A 16,559-nucleotide genomic window follows, 5' to 3' on the forward strand; every position below is an offset into this window, starting at 1 on the left:
CATACTAAAGTCATTCAAGATCTGATGTATAAGTAAAACTTCAAACCTCAGAATATTGTGCCTAGGAGCTGTATATAATAAGGAAGCCATTAAAATTAAACAGCAGACTTTTATGTGGCAGTAAACTTTAAAATGGTAGTGATGTAATAATGATGAATGAGAAGAGGATAATCAGGAAATGAGTTGGGGAGAGTCACACTGACAAGAGAAAAACAGGTCACGGACATGATGTTTACTGTTTATTTTCCAGTTTTAACATGTGACACAAACAGGTCATTTATTGTTATCGTTGTTATGATAATGTTATCACCCTGCCTTATTTTATAGAGGCAGCTTTAGCACAGCCATCGTGTTTATTAGCAATGATACCATTTGAAAAGCATGTGGCTCGGTTGTTTAAGATTGGGTCATGTGTTGCATGACATTCCAGTTTTGGTATTCATATATTAAAAGGATAATTCTTTACTTAGTGATTATGTTATGCTTCCATGCATTTTTTGGTTGCAGAATTCCCTTCTTTGTTTCTTTGACTGACTTTTTTGGATTAATTATTGGTATTTCAAAGCTCTTCCTGGTATTCTGACCTTTTTCGTGTTACTGACTTTGACTTTTTTTTTTCCTTTGCTCTAACTTTTTTGAATTGTTTTTGTTTGGCAGAAATGATTCTTTCTTGCAAGGATTACTCTGTTGTAGAGTCACACCACAGGGCTGTAATCTGTTAAGGTGCCATGTCACATTAAATGGCTTTTCCAGCAATTGTCAGTCACAGCCACCATTTGCATAATCATTGAGCAAGGGTCCTCAATCACAGTCCTGGAGGGCTGCAGTGGCTGCTGATTTTCCTTCCAGCCAGTTTCCTAATTAGAAGATGGTCCTTGCTGATAATGAAACTTGGTATTTAACTATTTGGCTTGTTAGTGCTTTCATTCAAGAGAAATGTTATTTGTATTGTAGAGTTTCCTTTTATGAAAACATCATCCACATGTTTTGGTACTTCCAATTCCCCTCTCATTTATTTCTAAACATTTTTAACACAGATATTTCATTCTGCATATGCATAGGTTTAAAAGGCTGCTTTATTAGTTAAAATGAAATGTAGATAACCAATGTCTGGTTAAGAAAACAGGCAACAAATAAAACTTAAATGCTGCTGCTAAAATTTAAAACAGGAAGTTAAAAATTCTGAATTGTAAAAGGCAAGACAACGAAATTTAAGCCCAAATAATGTATTGCTTTAGTAGTAAAAAAAAAAAATCAAGAAATTGGTTGAAGTGAAAACCTGCAGCTACTGCAGACCTCCAGGACTGTAATTGAGGTTCTCTGATCTGCAATGTAACTAAAATTTGACTTTGATGAATGAAAGCACTAGCAAGGCATATTGTTAATTACCAACTTTCATTATCAACAAGGACAGAGTACTAATTAGGAAACTGGCTGTAATGTCTGGCTGTGGCCCTCCAAGACCGTGATTGAGGACCCCTGTCTTAGAGAGTCAGGAGCAGTCACGGTGAGCTACTGAGACCATTAGTCGTGTAGTCTAATATTCCCAGCAACTCTGCCCAACCAATATGCAATTTGTGTTGACATTGTCTTAAGGTGTAGCAATGGGATGATGTGTGGAAGAGCTATCCATGAATGAGCGCTCATTCAGGACTACATTGCATACAGCGCAGGCATGAAGGATAAGGAATGCAGATGTTTTGCACTGCAAAAACAGAAGAGGGACTAATCTGTCTAATGTCTTGTGTTTTATGTACCACCACAGAATGGGAAAAAGAAAACAAACATAGCAGAGGGGTGGCAGAACTCATCGTATCTGGAAAGCATTTGTACAGCACCTACTCTGTTAGGCGGCACTTTATTAGCTGTCAGAAAAAGCAACACTTTCCAAATGTGAAACTGTGCTGGAAATTCATTGGGAGTTACTTAACTTGACATTCCCTGCAATAAGTAGTCGTGTAACCTGACATTCTCAGGCAGCCAGATCAGCAACTACAGTAGTTAAGTTTAAAATTCCCTCCAACTGGAAGTCATGTAATGTCACTCCAGCTTAAGACCATTTTGTATGATTATTTTTGGATATTTTAGATTTGTTTACACTTTTTTCCTTTGGTTCTGAGTGGCAAGATAGATATTTCAAAGGCAAGATTGTGTCTTTTAAGAATTAAACATGTATCAATAACATCTGTAAAAGTAATGCACCCCCAAACACTGCCTTTTGAAATGAATTACAGTATGTTGTGCTGCTGTTTAAAATTGATTTTCTAAATTAAAGTGAATATTCTAGTTTCTTTACTCCTTTGTGTATTTGCTTGCTGACTCAGAGATGGTTTTATCATCATCGAAGAGTCAAATGTTGTAATGACAAAGTTTTACAGCCATGTATTCATTTTCTGTGTCCTTTTAAAATGTTTTAGACCTAAAACATAATAGTGCTGAAGCTCTAATTAGACTACTGTAGTTTATGCCAAAGCCATCAAAGGTTCGTTTGTGTAGGCAAAATGTTATATGATGTATGACTTAAAATTTTGTTTTTATATTAAATACAGCACGTTGCAAAAGTATTTAGATATTTTAGAAGTTTTCAGTGTTCCTGGTTTACAACTGACATGTACTTAGTCCTGTTTGCTCACTGCAACCTCACATGCTCAAATAGAAACTACTCAAAAACAAAGTTAGTTAATTGTGCCCAGATATAAAAAACAAAGACAAAACCTGAAATACACTGCTTGTCTAAGTATTTTGACTAGTATTAAGTTCTCAGATTTAAAAGAAATTTCAGTTATGGGATTGTCACACCATTCTAGTCACTGTTACATTCCAGTCTGTTTAAGAATCATTGGTCATATAACACATTCAAAGGAAAAGTGCGAGAACAGATTAAAAATCATTCTAAGAAATTCACAGATAACATCAAGGGTCACTGGATCATTATTGTCATGTGTATACAGAGCACAATAAAATTGTGCTAGTCAACATGCAACATGCTACATGCTACAACTACTTCATCATGAAACCTCTATCTTCCTGCCAAAAACATCGGAATATTGGTAAATTAGGGTTGTACAGACTCACAGAAATCTTTTTTCTATAATAAAGGGATTTTGTTTATTAAAATGCCTCAGATTATGGTGCAAAACTACAGTGAAGTTCCTCATTCTCTCTCAGTAGGTTTGCCTCAGTTATTCAGGAAAAGGAATCTACATCACATTACCCAACACTTCCAAGAAGAATGTGCACCAGAATTCAGCATTCAAACGAGAAGCAGATACCTGAGAGAAACCACAGTCATTATGAAAAGCCTACAGTGTTCAGTAGCCCACCGCAGATTAAAGGTACATCAGTCAACCATATCAAGAGTTCAGCATAGCCATGGCCTGTGGGAAGAGGTCTTGTGGTCGAATGAGACCATGACTGTGCTATTTGGACATACTTTAAATAACACAATAACTTGAGAAAAATTTGCAGCATCATCTTGTTGGAATGCTACTGATTAGCAAAGACTGAACAATTTATCATAGTTAAAGGTAAAATTATTTTATCAATGTGTAAAAAGATGAAGCTTTGGAAAAAAAATCCTCTCTTAGGAGGAGAATGATGACACACAAACAGCCAAAGCTGCACTGGAGTGGCTAGAAGAGTAAAAAGAAGACGAATATCTGAGTGGCCCGATGAAAGTCCTGATATCAGACACCTTTAGTGACACAGCTTCAATGAGTAACACACAGAAATCACTTCTAGCCAGGATACAAAGCTGACAGACCCCTGCCTTAAGGGAATTACAGCTTATTACAGCAAAAAGAGAATCAACCAAATGTTAGAGTACTGTCTAAAAACGTTTTGTTACTTTGTTTTAAGGTAACTGCTGATAAATTATTAATTTTCTCTTAACTTTGTAAAATTTTTACCCCATTCAGGGTTCATTCCTGTTTTGCACCCAATACTGCTGGGATGGACTGCTCAATAAATGTATGGATGGGTGTATATGTTTTTTCTTGAGCATGTGAATTTGCCAGAAAAAATTAAAAAAATAAAAATAAATGCTCATTGGATAAGACATGTATGTATCATATAGCAGTGGATTCAGAAAGTATTCAGATCCCTTCACTTTCTGCATACTTTATTGTGTTGCAGATTTAATTTTAAAATGAAAAATGTGCTATTTTGGCCCATCAATCTACACTTAATAACCCATAATGATAAAGTGAAAAAATGTTTTAGAAAGATCTGCAAATGTATTTAAAAAAAAAAAAATCTGAAATCTCTCTCATTCATGGAAGTATTTAGACCCCTGTAGCCACCAGGGGGTGCCATGCAGCTCTAAACCCAGGACACAGTAATGCCCAACACACTTTTAGGATAAAATAAAATGTATTCATTTATCCTCAACACATTTTTAACAACCAGTTTCCAAACATCAGCTGAGTGTTGCCCATTTATTTCCTTTTATTCCAGTCTTGGGACTGCTTCTCCTGTCTCAGCAGAGAACTTCTGAAGCTCTGTTAGAGTCATCTCTCTGACCAAAGTGCTTCTTGCCATTTACTGGATGGCCAAATGTAGGAAGAGTCCTAGTGGTTCCAAACTTCTTCCATTTCACGGTTATTGAGGTCATTGTGCCCCTGGGAATATTCAAAGCTTTAGAAATGTGTTTATACCCTTGCCCTGATCTGTGCCTCACCACACTTTGATTATGGAGGTTTAGAATGAGTTTTTTGGACTTCATGGCTTGGTTTTGTCCTGACAAACAGTGTGAATTGCGGGACCTGACTGTATATACACAATGTCCAAAAAATGTAATTTACCACAAGTGTACTCCAATCAAGCTCTAGACACATTTCAAGGAGAATGTAAGCAAACAGGATGCACCTAACAACAATTTGGAGTATCACAGAAAATAGGCTGAATACTTTTATAAATTAGAGATTTCAATTTTTGATTTTTAATAACTTTTCAAACCTTTCTGAAATTGTATTTTAATATTGTCATTATCTTTTATTGCATGTAGATTGATGGGCAAAAATGGTAACTATATCCCATTTAAAATTAAACCTACAACACAATAAAGTGTGCAAAAATTGAAGGGGTCTGAATACTTTCTGAACACACTGTATATAATCCAGCAATATTTAAACATTTTGAAAGTGTCTGAATGCTTTTGCAAGATGCTGTATACAATGGAAAGAGGGAAAAGATTAAAGACCGAGCAGCACATTACAAGATACTAAGCAGATCTTTGATTTCGATTATAGAAAAAACAATCATGGTTAATAAAACACTTTGAAGCTAGGAAAAGAAGTAGGTTATTTTCTGTCAGTCATTGTCCAACCCACTACATCCTAACACAGGGTCAAGGGGGAGCCAGTCCCAGCCAGCACAGGGCACAAGGCAGGAACAAACCCCGGACAGGGTGCCGGCCCACTGCAGGGCACGCACACAAACACACACTAGGGACAATTTAGGATCGCCAATGCACTTAGCCTGCATGTCTTTGGCCTGTGGGTGGAAACCCACACAGAAACAGGGAGAATGTGCAAGCTACACGCAGGGAGGACCCGGGAAGCGAACCCAGGTCTCCGTGCTGTGAGGCAACAGCACTACCACTGTGCCACGCATTAGGTTCTTTTTCTTTATTTTTAGAATTTTTGTTAATAAAACTACTGACTCTCCACATCACTCACCTACAGTATATCAATCCTTGGCCATACTGGATAGTCTTGATGAAAACTTAGACAGCATTTCAATAATATATAAAATTATTTCAAAGAATTTACCCTTCAAAGAAAGGAAGGAACCCTTCAATTGCCATTTCAGAAATGGAGTGAACTGAGCCATACACTGAATACACTCTAGTGCTAAGTGTGCCAAGAATTCCATATTTCAACTAAAGGTCTTTCATCCATCACATTTATCTGATTTGAAAGTGTCCAAAATGTACCCAGGGCAAGACCCAAACTGTGAACGTTGCCACCTAACTCCATCTTCAATATGCCATATGTTTTGGGAATGCATTAAATTAACATAATTTTGGACCCAATTCTTTACATACTTCTCAGGCAGCCTTAATGATACAATTCCTCCTAATCCATTAACAGCGATATTTGGCGTACTGACAGACAGCATTAAAGTGCATGGGGAGAAATCAATTGTAATAGCCTATACCACACTATCAGCACACAGGCACAACTTGCTCCACTGGAAGAATCCCAACCCACCTACGATAACTCAGTGGGTAAGCAATGTTCTATATTATCTCAAGTCAGAGAAAATCAAATTTTGTACTAGAGGATGGGTCTATTTTTTTTAAAAACATGGCAAGCATTCGTTAGTATTATTTTAGAATAAGCATGCTAGGCCTGTGATTGACTCCCTAATGTTATTAGTGATTTTATTTGGGATTGACTCCCTTAATATTATGAATAATTTTAGCATTTCTCAAATCTGTGTCTCTCTTAATTTTCTCTTTTTTGGGTGGAATCCGACTCTTAGTTTGCTTTTAATTTTCTTTGTGCAGTATTTCTATTTTTTTTTTTTTTTGCTGTTTTTGTTGTATTAAATTCGAAGTGAATGGTATGTCATTATTACATGTTTCAGTAAAGAATGCTACGTTAATTCTCTGGTTTTCGAAAATATTAAAATAGACTGATATGGGGCATTACAACTCGCGCACATTAAGATTTAAACTTGTTTGATGTTCTAATTACGCCTGTTTAATTTATATCTGCAATATTTCCCATACCCGTTTAATCAAAGTAAGGGTCGCGGGTGTCCGTTTAGGTTATTAAAACATTCGCTGAAATGTATTTGCTTTGTAACTAGGCTCAAATAAAAGATGGCAGGGTTGGCACCGCATATTTATTTTCTACAGTAATGGGAAAACGTCGATCTTAATGGCACATCTATCGTGGACGCAGCAACTTGATGTGATGCGTTGCTACACGTTGTTGATAGAGTGGACACAAACATACATCCAGTTGTAGCATTAATGTAACGGCACAGCAACCATCCAATCAGCACTTGCAGAGGTGACATCACTTGCACAATAAATTTATAAATAAATTAGAAACCCAATACGTCAGGTTTTCTAATATGATGCAGAAGTGAGGCGCTTTACCGCTGAATCCATTGAGGAATTTGGAGCCACACTATAATGCTAATATGATATATATGCATTTAGACGAGACATTTTATCTAAAGTATCATTTTACTGCATATTCAGGCGTACATGTATTGGTATTATTAAATTCTATGAACGCTGTCATGATAGTTTCGGTCACGAAAACAGACGGGAAAAAACACAAAAAATACAACCTCTCAATGATTCTGGAAGACTGGAAAAACCTTCAAAAATTGCTGTGAAGTAAACAACTTCCGATATTAAATCACCGACGTATCACTCATCACCACCCGGCCAATAAGCAGACGGCTCTCTTTCCCCGGAATAAACTCACTTGCCTACGCGTTCTTCCCAAGCACAGCGCCGCACCGTGCTTAGACCGCATTACCCCTTCTCCACCAATAAGGCGCTCAAAGAGGCGTCTGGTCCGCCTGTAAGAAACCTCAGTGAATCCATTGGACAAAATCCGTGCCCATGTCTCGCTTCTGGCCTATGGCTGTGCACACGTCGTTCCACGCGCGCCAATGAGACAAGCGCTGCGACTGGTTTTACCTGCCCCTGTGTGGCAGCGACTAGCTGCGCCGTTACAGCTGTCATTTGGAGTAAGGACAGGGAAGGAAGAAGGCAAAGCCGGTTGGGGTAATTGAAGACGGCCGTGGATAAATGCACGTCATTTTGAAGTGAAGTTATTTTGCTTTATGACGTTTTTTTTAGAACGGCGACTGTTTTCATGGGCTTACCGGAGAGATCTTTAAATAACCGGAAGCTGCATTGCAAATGCTAAGGAAATCACTATATTTTATGAATGTAAAACAGAGGGGAGCAGGCTCTGTCACTACAATTTACATTAACAGTACCCAAAGGAAGTTAAATGCTAATTGCACGTCATCGCTGGACATCGCACGGCCCTAATTCACGTTCCGGACTGAAGTGCACTGAACCGTAACTACAATGTCCGCATCAACTTCAAACTCATCCCACCACCAGCAGCAGAGAATGAGACGCAGCAATGCAGGTTCACCCACCGCAGCCAACAGCAGCAGCAGTAACAGCAGCCGGCTGCTGCAGCCCATCCGCGCTACAGTTCCCTATCAGCTTCTCCGCAGCAACCAACAGAGCCCGACCCGATCTCCTTCTTCATTCTCAGTGGGGAGCAACACTGGACCGACCTCATCACGGTGCTCAAGCCCGCCCAGCCCGACACAAGCACTGTCGAGCCCCGGGGGTAGCGGCGTGGCGGACCAGAGGCTGATCGGTAGACAGAGGCGATCTCCAGACAGCAGGAGCTCACCTGAGAGACGGAGTCCGAGCTCTCCGATCTGTAGAGGTAAAAAGCACGAGATGGAGCGCGGGGCCTCCGTGTTGTGGATTGGCAAGTGCGGATCCTACGAGCAGGCAGCGAAAAAAGTGTCCGATCTGCGCGGCCAGCAGATGACCTTCATGTCATAAATAACAAGTGTTGAGGGCTTTCATTTGGTAGAAAACTGCTGCAGTTAACCCCTACATTTTGTTATCGGCCTTTTAAAGATATTAAGATGAGCTCTGACACAATGGCCACAGTAAGCGAAAGATAGGTTTCACTGTTGAAAATCTTAAAGTTCTTCTGTCCAGATGTTTAGGACTGGGACCCGTAAAGAGAATGTAAGCAAAATGAGAGACCCTCCCAGTTCACCAGTTGAAATACCATTGCAGTCCTTTGAAGGATTACTTTACAAGCTTTCTGACCAAGCTGTATTTTCTTCTTCAATTCAGACATCCCCTACTACAGTAACTGTTGATACCTTTTGAAAGCGGGGCTGATATAGTCAGTCAGTCATTTTCTACTTTGGTATATTTATTGGAAAAAGTTTTTGAGTTATTTATGCGTTCCTCATATTAGACTCATCCAATTGGATAGGTGATAATTATCTGTATATATAAATATCATTATATACAGTACAAACATGTAGACGAAAAATCCATCCATTTTTTTTAATTCCCTTGTTTTAGTTGGCATAACTGGTAGTTTAAGCATTTCCTAGCAAACATAAACCAGGTAGGTATGCCAGCTCATCTTGTGACACATTCTGTCACCCTGGGTGAATGCTGATTTACTGCTCAACTTTACCTGTCATTGGACTTGCTAACACAGATTGCATCCCAAAACTAAACAGAACTGGGTTTCAAGTGCTGTGTAACATCCACACCAGGCACAACAACACCACACCACCAATGCACACAAATACTCTCAAGAATAAAATGAACACTAGATAGATTTTAGTTAATTCTGTTCACAAAACAGTAAGCTGTAAGGGTTTTTCATTTATGTTACTGTATTTTTAAGGAGCTGATTGCAACTGGGTTTTTTCTTTGTTTTCTGAGTTATAATATGTTGGTTTGAAAAATTGAAAGATAGTAAAGCCACTTGGCTTCTAGAAGATTTCAGTATGTTTCAAGTGAAAACCTTAGCATCTACCAAACTTTTATTTCAGCATATTTGCCTTCCAAAACACTTTCTTTTGTCTTCCATTTTTAAGCAGTTTTGGTTTAACGGCCATTTTCAGGGTCACACAGTGGGTCAGTAGCGGTTGGACTTGAACTTGTAATCATGTGGTTTCCAGGCCAGCAGCATTGCCATTAGGCCACAAGACCTTTGTTCCACCAGATAGAAAAAAAAAAAAACAGTAGATTTGATCACACAAAAGTGTTAGTTCCATTTTAAAATTTTGTATTTTTTTTCTGTAGAGTAATAGAAGTTGGTACTTCAAGTTCAATTATCAGGAATTTTGTAATATAGACAAGTGTGTGCATAGGTGCAATTGGACCTTGAATTTCTATAAATCTGGTATGGTTAAAACATATTATTTAAGTTGTTTTTTTTGGTAAATATTTGCCCCTACACAACCCTAATGCAACATGAGAAGGAGGCTGGTATTGATTGCTTTGCCACTCCGACTTTACAATACCCCCAGTTTAAAGCATTCATTGAAATATATATATATCTATCATTCACAATATCCTGACTAGCCATATAGTTACTTTTACATGTTGGGTTATTTGATAGCTTCTGATGATTGCCTTCAATGATCTAAGCTGCACAATGGCCCCACAGTGTAAAGGCTAGTTTGGAGGAAAGTGGCGATAACATGTGAACAGAATGTGTTTGCCCCAATGAAAGAGTGGCCCATTATAATGTTAACATATAATATAAATTATATTATAATGATCTCTACTCAGACAGCCATGACAAGATGGTGCTGGCAGCATTTTGTCCCTACCTTGAGGGATATTTGGCTACAAAATTCTGTCATCCCCAAATGGTCCACACAGCTGAACCTATTCAATCCGGTTTTATGGTGGTGGGGAGCCAAAGCCTTTTATAAATATGGACAGGTACTAATTTCTGGGTGCAGATGTATCTCAAGGCACACCCATTTACTGTATATACCCTTATCACTAACATAGGTCTAGTCTAGAATCAAAGTGGAAATTTGCATCAATCGAATGTGAGACGTATGAACATGCATGTTCCTCACAGACAGTGACCTGACCTGGACTCAAGCACCATCTCAGAGCTGTGGGGTAGCTGCACTAAACACTGCACCACCATTCTTATTGCTTCATTCATTTAGTTGTGCATGATTCCCACCTCTGGGTTAGTTGGCAAGAGGATTTCTGTAGGTGTTATTGAGTTATTGTATCTATTTATCTTATGTTGAGGGTGGTGCAGTGGTAGAGCTGCTGCTTTGAATTAAGGAGACCAGTATTTGCTTCTGGGTGCGCTGGTTTCCTCCCACAGTCCAAAGACTTGCAGGTTAGGTACATTGGTGATGCTAGTGTGTGGTTGGGGTGTGTGTGTTTGCCCTGCAGTGGGCTGGTGCCCTGTCCAACCGTGCACCCTATGCTAGCTTAGAAAGGCTCCCTTAGACCCACACAACCCTGTTCAGTTTAGGCATGTTAGAAAATGACTGACTGATATTATGTTGAATCTTCCTCTTTTTATTTCACGTTTTGAAGCGTCAGTCATGTCAATTTATTTTTTTAAATACAGGGAATCATCTGTTACTGGCCTGTGTCCAAAAATGCACTCACATCTGTATGGATAGTTACATCTTCTCTCCATGTTGATGCATAGTGTTGTATTTTTTTTTTTTTGTCTTTTTTTATGGGAACTTTTAAGTTTTCCCATCTTTCCTAAAGAAATGCATGATTTTTTAATTTATAATTCTGATCTAGCATCATGTTGTTGGGGTGTGTGAAAGTGTGCTTTGTGAAGGACTGACACCCAAACAAGATTTTGTCTTTGAGTTGTGACCAGTGCTGCCAAAATAATCAAACCTGATAATGAACAGAAAATGGACGGACTGATATGTGTTTGTGTTTATATATGTTGTCCATTACCATCAGTGACGGAATAGTTGTAAGCACTCGGGTCCTAATTTTAAACAACTGTTAAGTAGCTGTTTAAGAGTCTCCCATTTATCATTAAATCATGTCATTGTGGCTAAGTACAAATGCACATGGAGCCATTTTGGCTAATACATATTGTATGTGGGCATAAATGTGTATACTCGGAGGAAATGTCATATTGTTTCTTTTTATATATATAGTATGGCTAACCAACAACTGGCCATTTTTAAGCAGTTTAGTCTGTTTCCAGCAATTTGCTCAAGTTGATGGCAATACAAAGCCACCCACACAGATGTGCTTTGGTTTTGAGCTCCTAACTAGAGTTCATGTTACGTAATCTCATTGGTTTATGGTTTTTGCTTTGTAAATGTATTGGTATCACTGGATAACTACTGAGAGCTACAAAGGTTAGCACTGACACCTCGTTGATCCAAAATACTGGTGAACACATTTATTTTTTTCCTTTCTCCGTTAGTGGAATGGCCACTCACACTGTTAACACATAATAATGTTGACTTGTGTTACATTACTGTGGTCTGCGGTTTGGTGCAAGGTCCTGAATCCTTTGATTGTCTAAAGAGGCTCAGAAGTTCTTTTGATAATAAAAGTTCTTTAAATTTATATATCATTTTTCTCATTACTCAAAGCACTTTTCATAGTAAGTGAGGAGCCACTTCCACCACAAAGTATCCACCTGGATGATGCAACGGCAGCCATTTCTGTGCCAGTGTGCTCACCACACATCAGCTATTAGGTGGTGAAGTGGTGAGAGAGCCAGTTAGAGACAGGGGATGATTAGGGGCCAGAATGACTAGGTCATGGAGGGCAATTTAACCTGGACATTGGATTACACCCTGCTCTTTATGAAGGATGCCCAGGGATCTTTTATGACCTCTGTGAGTCAGGGCCTCAGTTCTACATCTCAGCTCAAGGACAGTGTCGTTTTTACATCACAGTGTCCACATCACTGCACTGGGGCATTGAGAGCCACGTTCAGACCACAGGGTAAACGCACCCTGCAGGCCACACCAACACCTCTTCCAGCAGCTAGCCAAGTTTGATGGTCTCCCATCCAAGTACTGACCAGGCCTGGACATGATTAGCTTCAGATGGATGACTTCTTCTGAAGTACATATGGTACGGCATGTTCTATATTGAAAATCATGGCTTAATTTTGATCAAACTAGTGGATCACAGATTATAATAATAATAATTATAGTGATAATAATGATACATTTTATTTCTATAGTGGCTTGTAATGAGGCCTTACTAAATCCTGTGAAAAAACCAAGCATCTCAAATATTTTAAGAATCATACAGTATTTTATATTTTGATCTTCATGTTAGTTGCATAAATTGGAATGTTTTTCATTGTCAGTTTTACTTGCTCCCTATTTGGATCCATGTTTATATGTAGGGACTAAATCATGAAATTAGTACAGGTTTTCATATTGTCCCTTTCTGCAATTTACATAATACTACTTGTGTTACTGGAGTTATGCAGATGAAAGTAATAAAATACAATATGTTCGATTCAATAAGCCATTGAGAGATATTTCAGGCAGGCTGCTTAGTTTTTGCATTAAGCAAAATGCAGGCAGAAAGATTGGTGCCAGCCATTCACATGAGAGAGTGAACACCATAAAAAGTATTTTGCTTGAAATTTTAATTTTACAATTAGGGGTGACCTTTATTGTACAGTTGTTTTGAATACTTTTTTTTTTAGTTTTCATTATAATCTATTTATTTAATAGCTCTACTGTGAATTAATCCCTGACTCTGCCTCGTTCTCTCTGGTGTCTTGTTATTAGCCAATGGTTCAGTGCATGGATGAGGTTTTCCCCGAGGGTTACTATCATATAGTCGTTAATGGTAAGCTGTTTAAGACTTCTCTAATTGCTGTCAGTTTGTTGTACAGCAAGAGAAGTCAATACATTCATTACAGTCTTCTTAATTTTGCACAAAGGCTTTCACGGAGAGCTTTGTAATAAAGTTCTTTACAAAGCACTTTATAGCCTCGCAGTATTAGATGAATCTAGCAATGTTTCCAGTGTATTATTTTTATACTAATGGAAAAGGTAGTAATAGGGTTGCTGTAACACATTGTTGATAATGATTAAAGGGAATATTTACATTGCTGAGCATATTTATTTGCTCACTCATAAATTGTCAGTGCTGTCTGGTTGCCATTAATTATCTGTTTTCTGTAAGAGATTTGCATAGCAGCAGCTCTCAGTTAATAGATCTTCTCCTGTGCTTCTGTACACAAGACTTAAGTACACTTTAGTGTCTTGTTACTGTGCCATGATGATTATTATTTACTATGGAGAGGATTTTGTTGTGCTTGACTGTCTTCAGAACTGTGTAGCTCATTGAGTAAGCTTAATAGATATTGTATGCTACACCTCTGTAAAGCACTGCAGCCCATCATACAGGGTTACATACTGTAGAGTAGGAACTGTTCTGACGTCGTGTGGTGTGAGGCAGGTGAAGATCTTGTCGTAGAAAGAAGCCGTTTGCTCTTTACAGCTGAAAAGGGGTCAACTGCACTAAGTGGAGGAGTTTAAACATTTTCACATCTTGGTCATGATCAAGGGTTGTGGCTGAAAAGAGGATGGAAAAATTCTAAAAAGATTGGTTATCAATAGCTTTTTCCAATAACATCTGCATGGTTTGAATGCATTTTATGTTTTAAGAAATCTTTTTTTTTTTTTTTGGGGAATGTCAACCCCAGAATAATTCTAGAGCTAGTGAACATTTCTCCATCGTAAATTTGTACTGGTACAGCTAATCCTTGGAGTCTATCTTTTATGATTATTGCCATGTTTCAGCTTTTCTTTAATTAAATATCTTCTATTTGTTAATGTGTTTGATTTGATCTTAAGGCTGGATATACGGTACATTTGTAAATTGCAACCGCCAGAAAAAGTATAGAAAGCACTACGGCCAAACACATTTATGCAGGTCTGATTGTGCATATATTACACTTTGATTAATAGTACAACATTTGTGTTTTCTAAATGCATAATCTACATAGTTTAAATTTAGAGTGGGTGCTTCTCCTTCTATCTTTTTTTTTTTTTTTTACAAGAGCCTGCACCTGCTTCTTTTCTGTTAAGAAGCTCCTTTAATAAGCAAATGAGGATTCATTTATGAATTACTCTATGTAATAATCTGTAGTTTAAGAAGCACTTTAAATAATTTCTTGGAAGACTATGTTTATTTGTGAAAGTGCACTTGCTATTAATATTTCAAACATGCCAAATAGAGAGAAAAAAAGGTGCTGTCTGTAGCAGTTACTACAGTATGTTGTCTTCTGTATCGCAATAGTGGAAAGTATGGCTTATTTCTGAATGGTCATAATAGCCTCCCGATAATGCCATATTGGCCTAAGAAGTGATAAGAATTTTAAGGGTGGGTGGGGATACCAGTTTGTGGATTCCACTTCTCTTTCTGTGTTATATAGTTCCTTTTAAATACTGTGGTCCTCATGGAAAAACTGAAGTGTTACAGCAAGCACAACACAAAGACTAAACAGAATATACAGTCCTCAAGGGTGTAACAGAATGATAGATTATCACATATGTGTTTATTTGTTTCTCTGGAATGATTAATAAGAAGGAAATAAACATTTACTTGTTTGGTTTTGCATATCCTGTCCTGTTGCATTTAGTTTATTATGGCTTATATTTGACATAATTAAGGTATCCACTTCTCCTTGCTTAGTTGTGCTGTTTCCAAGGCAAGGGACACACACTTTCCAAACCAGTGTTACCAGATTGACAAGTTGGGTGTGTTGGTCATTTTTGAGTTATGTCTTGTGGACATATTGAACGTAAAACAAGTCATTCCTACTGTGTGTTGTGCATTTTTCCCGCTTGCCTTTGGTATGTGTCATCTGCTGCAGCAGCAGGTCTTTTGTTCTCCTTCAAGAAAATTTCTTTAAATAATGACATATAGATACATAGATAGATGAATAGATAGAACTTCATTTGTCCCCAGGGAAAATTTTTTTTTCTTATTAATTGGGGTTCTTTCACATAAATAGATAAATAAGTAAATAAAAAAGTGGAATGTAAAAAATAAATAAATAAAAATAACTATATACATACACACTTTGGTCTGAACACACACCAGATGACTATAAAGTAAGAAGAGGAAGTGATGCATTATGCAGACATATTGCTATTGGTATAAAGGAGCCCCAGCAGCCTTTCTTGAATTAGTTATGCTCAATGCATTCCCAGCCTACGGTCTATTACTGCTTAAACAGATTACTCCATTTACAAGGGATATGAGGAAGGCCATTTATAAATACTACTAGATATACCAGCTTAATAAGAAGAAAATATGCAAGGGATTGGCAGGTTTAGGCAGGAAACTGTTTTTAGTTAAAAAGATATGCACTTAACTTACTTTTGGGACAAGCTGTATATGATCTGGCTCCTAACTATCATGTGGAGGTTCAAGCATTTGTTGTCGCATATGGACTTCAAAGCCTGATGTTGTGGGTTCAAATCCCACTTCTCAAAATGTGTGCCCTGTGCCTCAATTGGAAAATTAAAAAGAAATGCAACCAGTTGTGTCTCAAATGTTGAAAGTCTCCTTGGATAAGATCAGCAGGCAAATAAATACATTTAAATGTCTAAAGTAACCGGCCAGTTTACAAATCAACTTACTTCTTGCACATTTTCAGACCCTTGGCCTAACTTAAATTCCAGCGAAAATCTCAATGGACCCTCAGCAGGGAGTATCCCTTAAAATAAAGTCAGAGGTTATTTTCACAGAAACTCTTCCTAAAACCCAAAAGACATCACACCTGTTGGATTGCACCATTCCTGCACTTGTATGTTCTTCTTTAATACTAAGGGGTCAAGCAGGAAGCCCTCGATACCACATTTGAGCATGGGGGAATTCCCTTGTCCTTCTGTCAGTCCCACATTATGTCTGTCTCCATAGGGTGTCAACATAAATACTTTCAACTGAACATTTAAACAAATGGTGTATAGTGTACTTTGGTGGTTGCCATTTACCCACACTTCTGTTTGGAAGTAAC

The 16,559-nt window shown here is 38.0% G+C and overlaps 1 protein-coding gene and 1 long non-coding RNA gene across 3 annotated transcripts in view; one reads left to right on the forward strand and one right to left on the reverse strand.

The window, feature by feature from the left end:
• LOC120515579 overlaps positions 1-7,453 on the reverse strand; it is a 49,138-nt gene extending 41,685 nt beyond the window's left edge. The window contains exon 1 of the long non-coding RNA XR_005630668.1: positions 7,309-7,453. This is a non-coding gene — a long non-coding RNA (uncharacterized LOC120515579). The remainder of the gene's footprint in view (positions 1-7,308) is intronic.
• Positions 7,454-7,706: 253 nt separating this feature from the next.
• The window catches only part of glcci1a (glucocorticoid induced 1a), a 287,506-nt gene continuing 278,653 nt past the window's right edge, over positions 7,707-16,559 (forward strand). For both annotated transcript variants that reach the window (XM_039736251.1, XM_039736253.1), the window contains exon 1: positions 7,707-8,441. In XM_039736251.1, coding sequence (XP_039592185.1) covers positions 8,066-8,441 — 376 coding nt within the window. In that variant the 5' untranslated portion in view covers positions 7,707-8,065. The remainder of the gene's footprint in view (positions 8,442-16,559) is intronic.

The sequence above is a fragment of the Polypterus senegalus genome, chromosome 15 (assembly GCF_016835505.1).
Source record: "Polypterus senegalus isolate Bchr_013 chromosome 15, ASM1683550v1, whole genome shotgun sequence".
NCBI lineage: Eukaryota > Metazoa > Chordata > Cladistia > Polypteriformes > Polypteridae > Polypterus > Polypterus senegalus.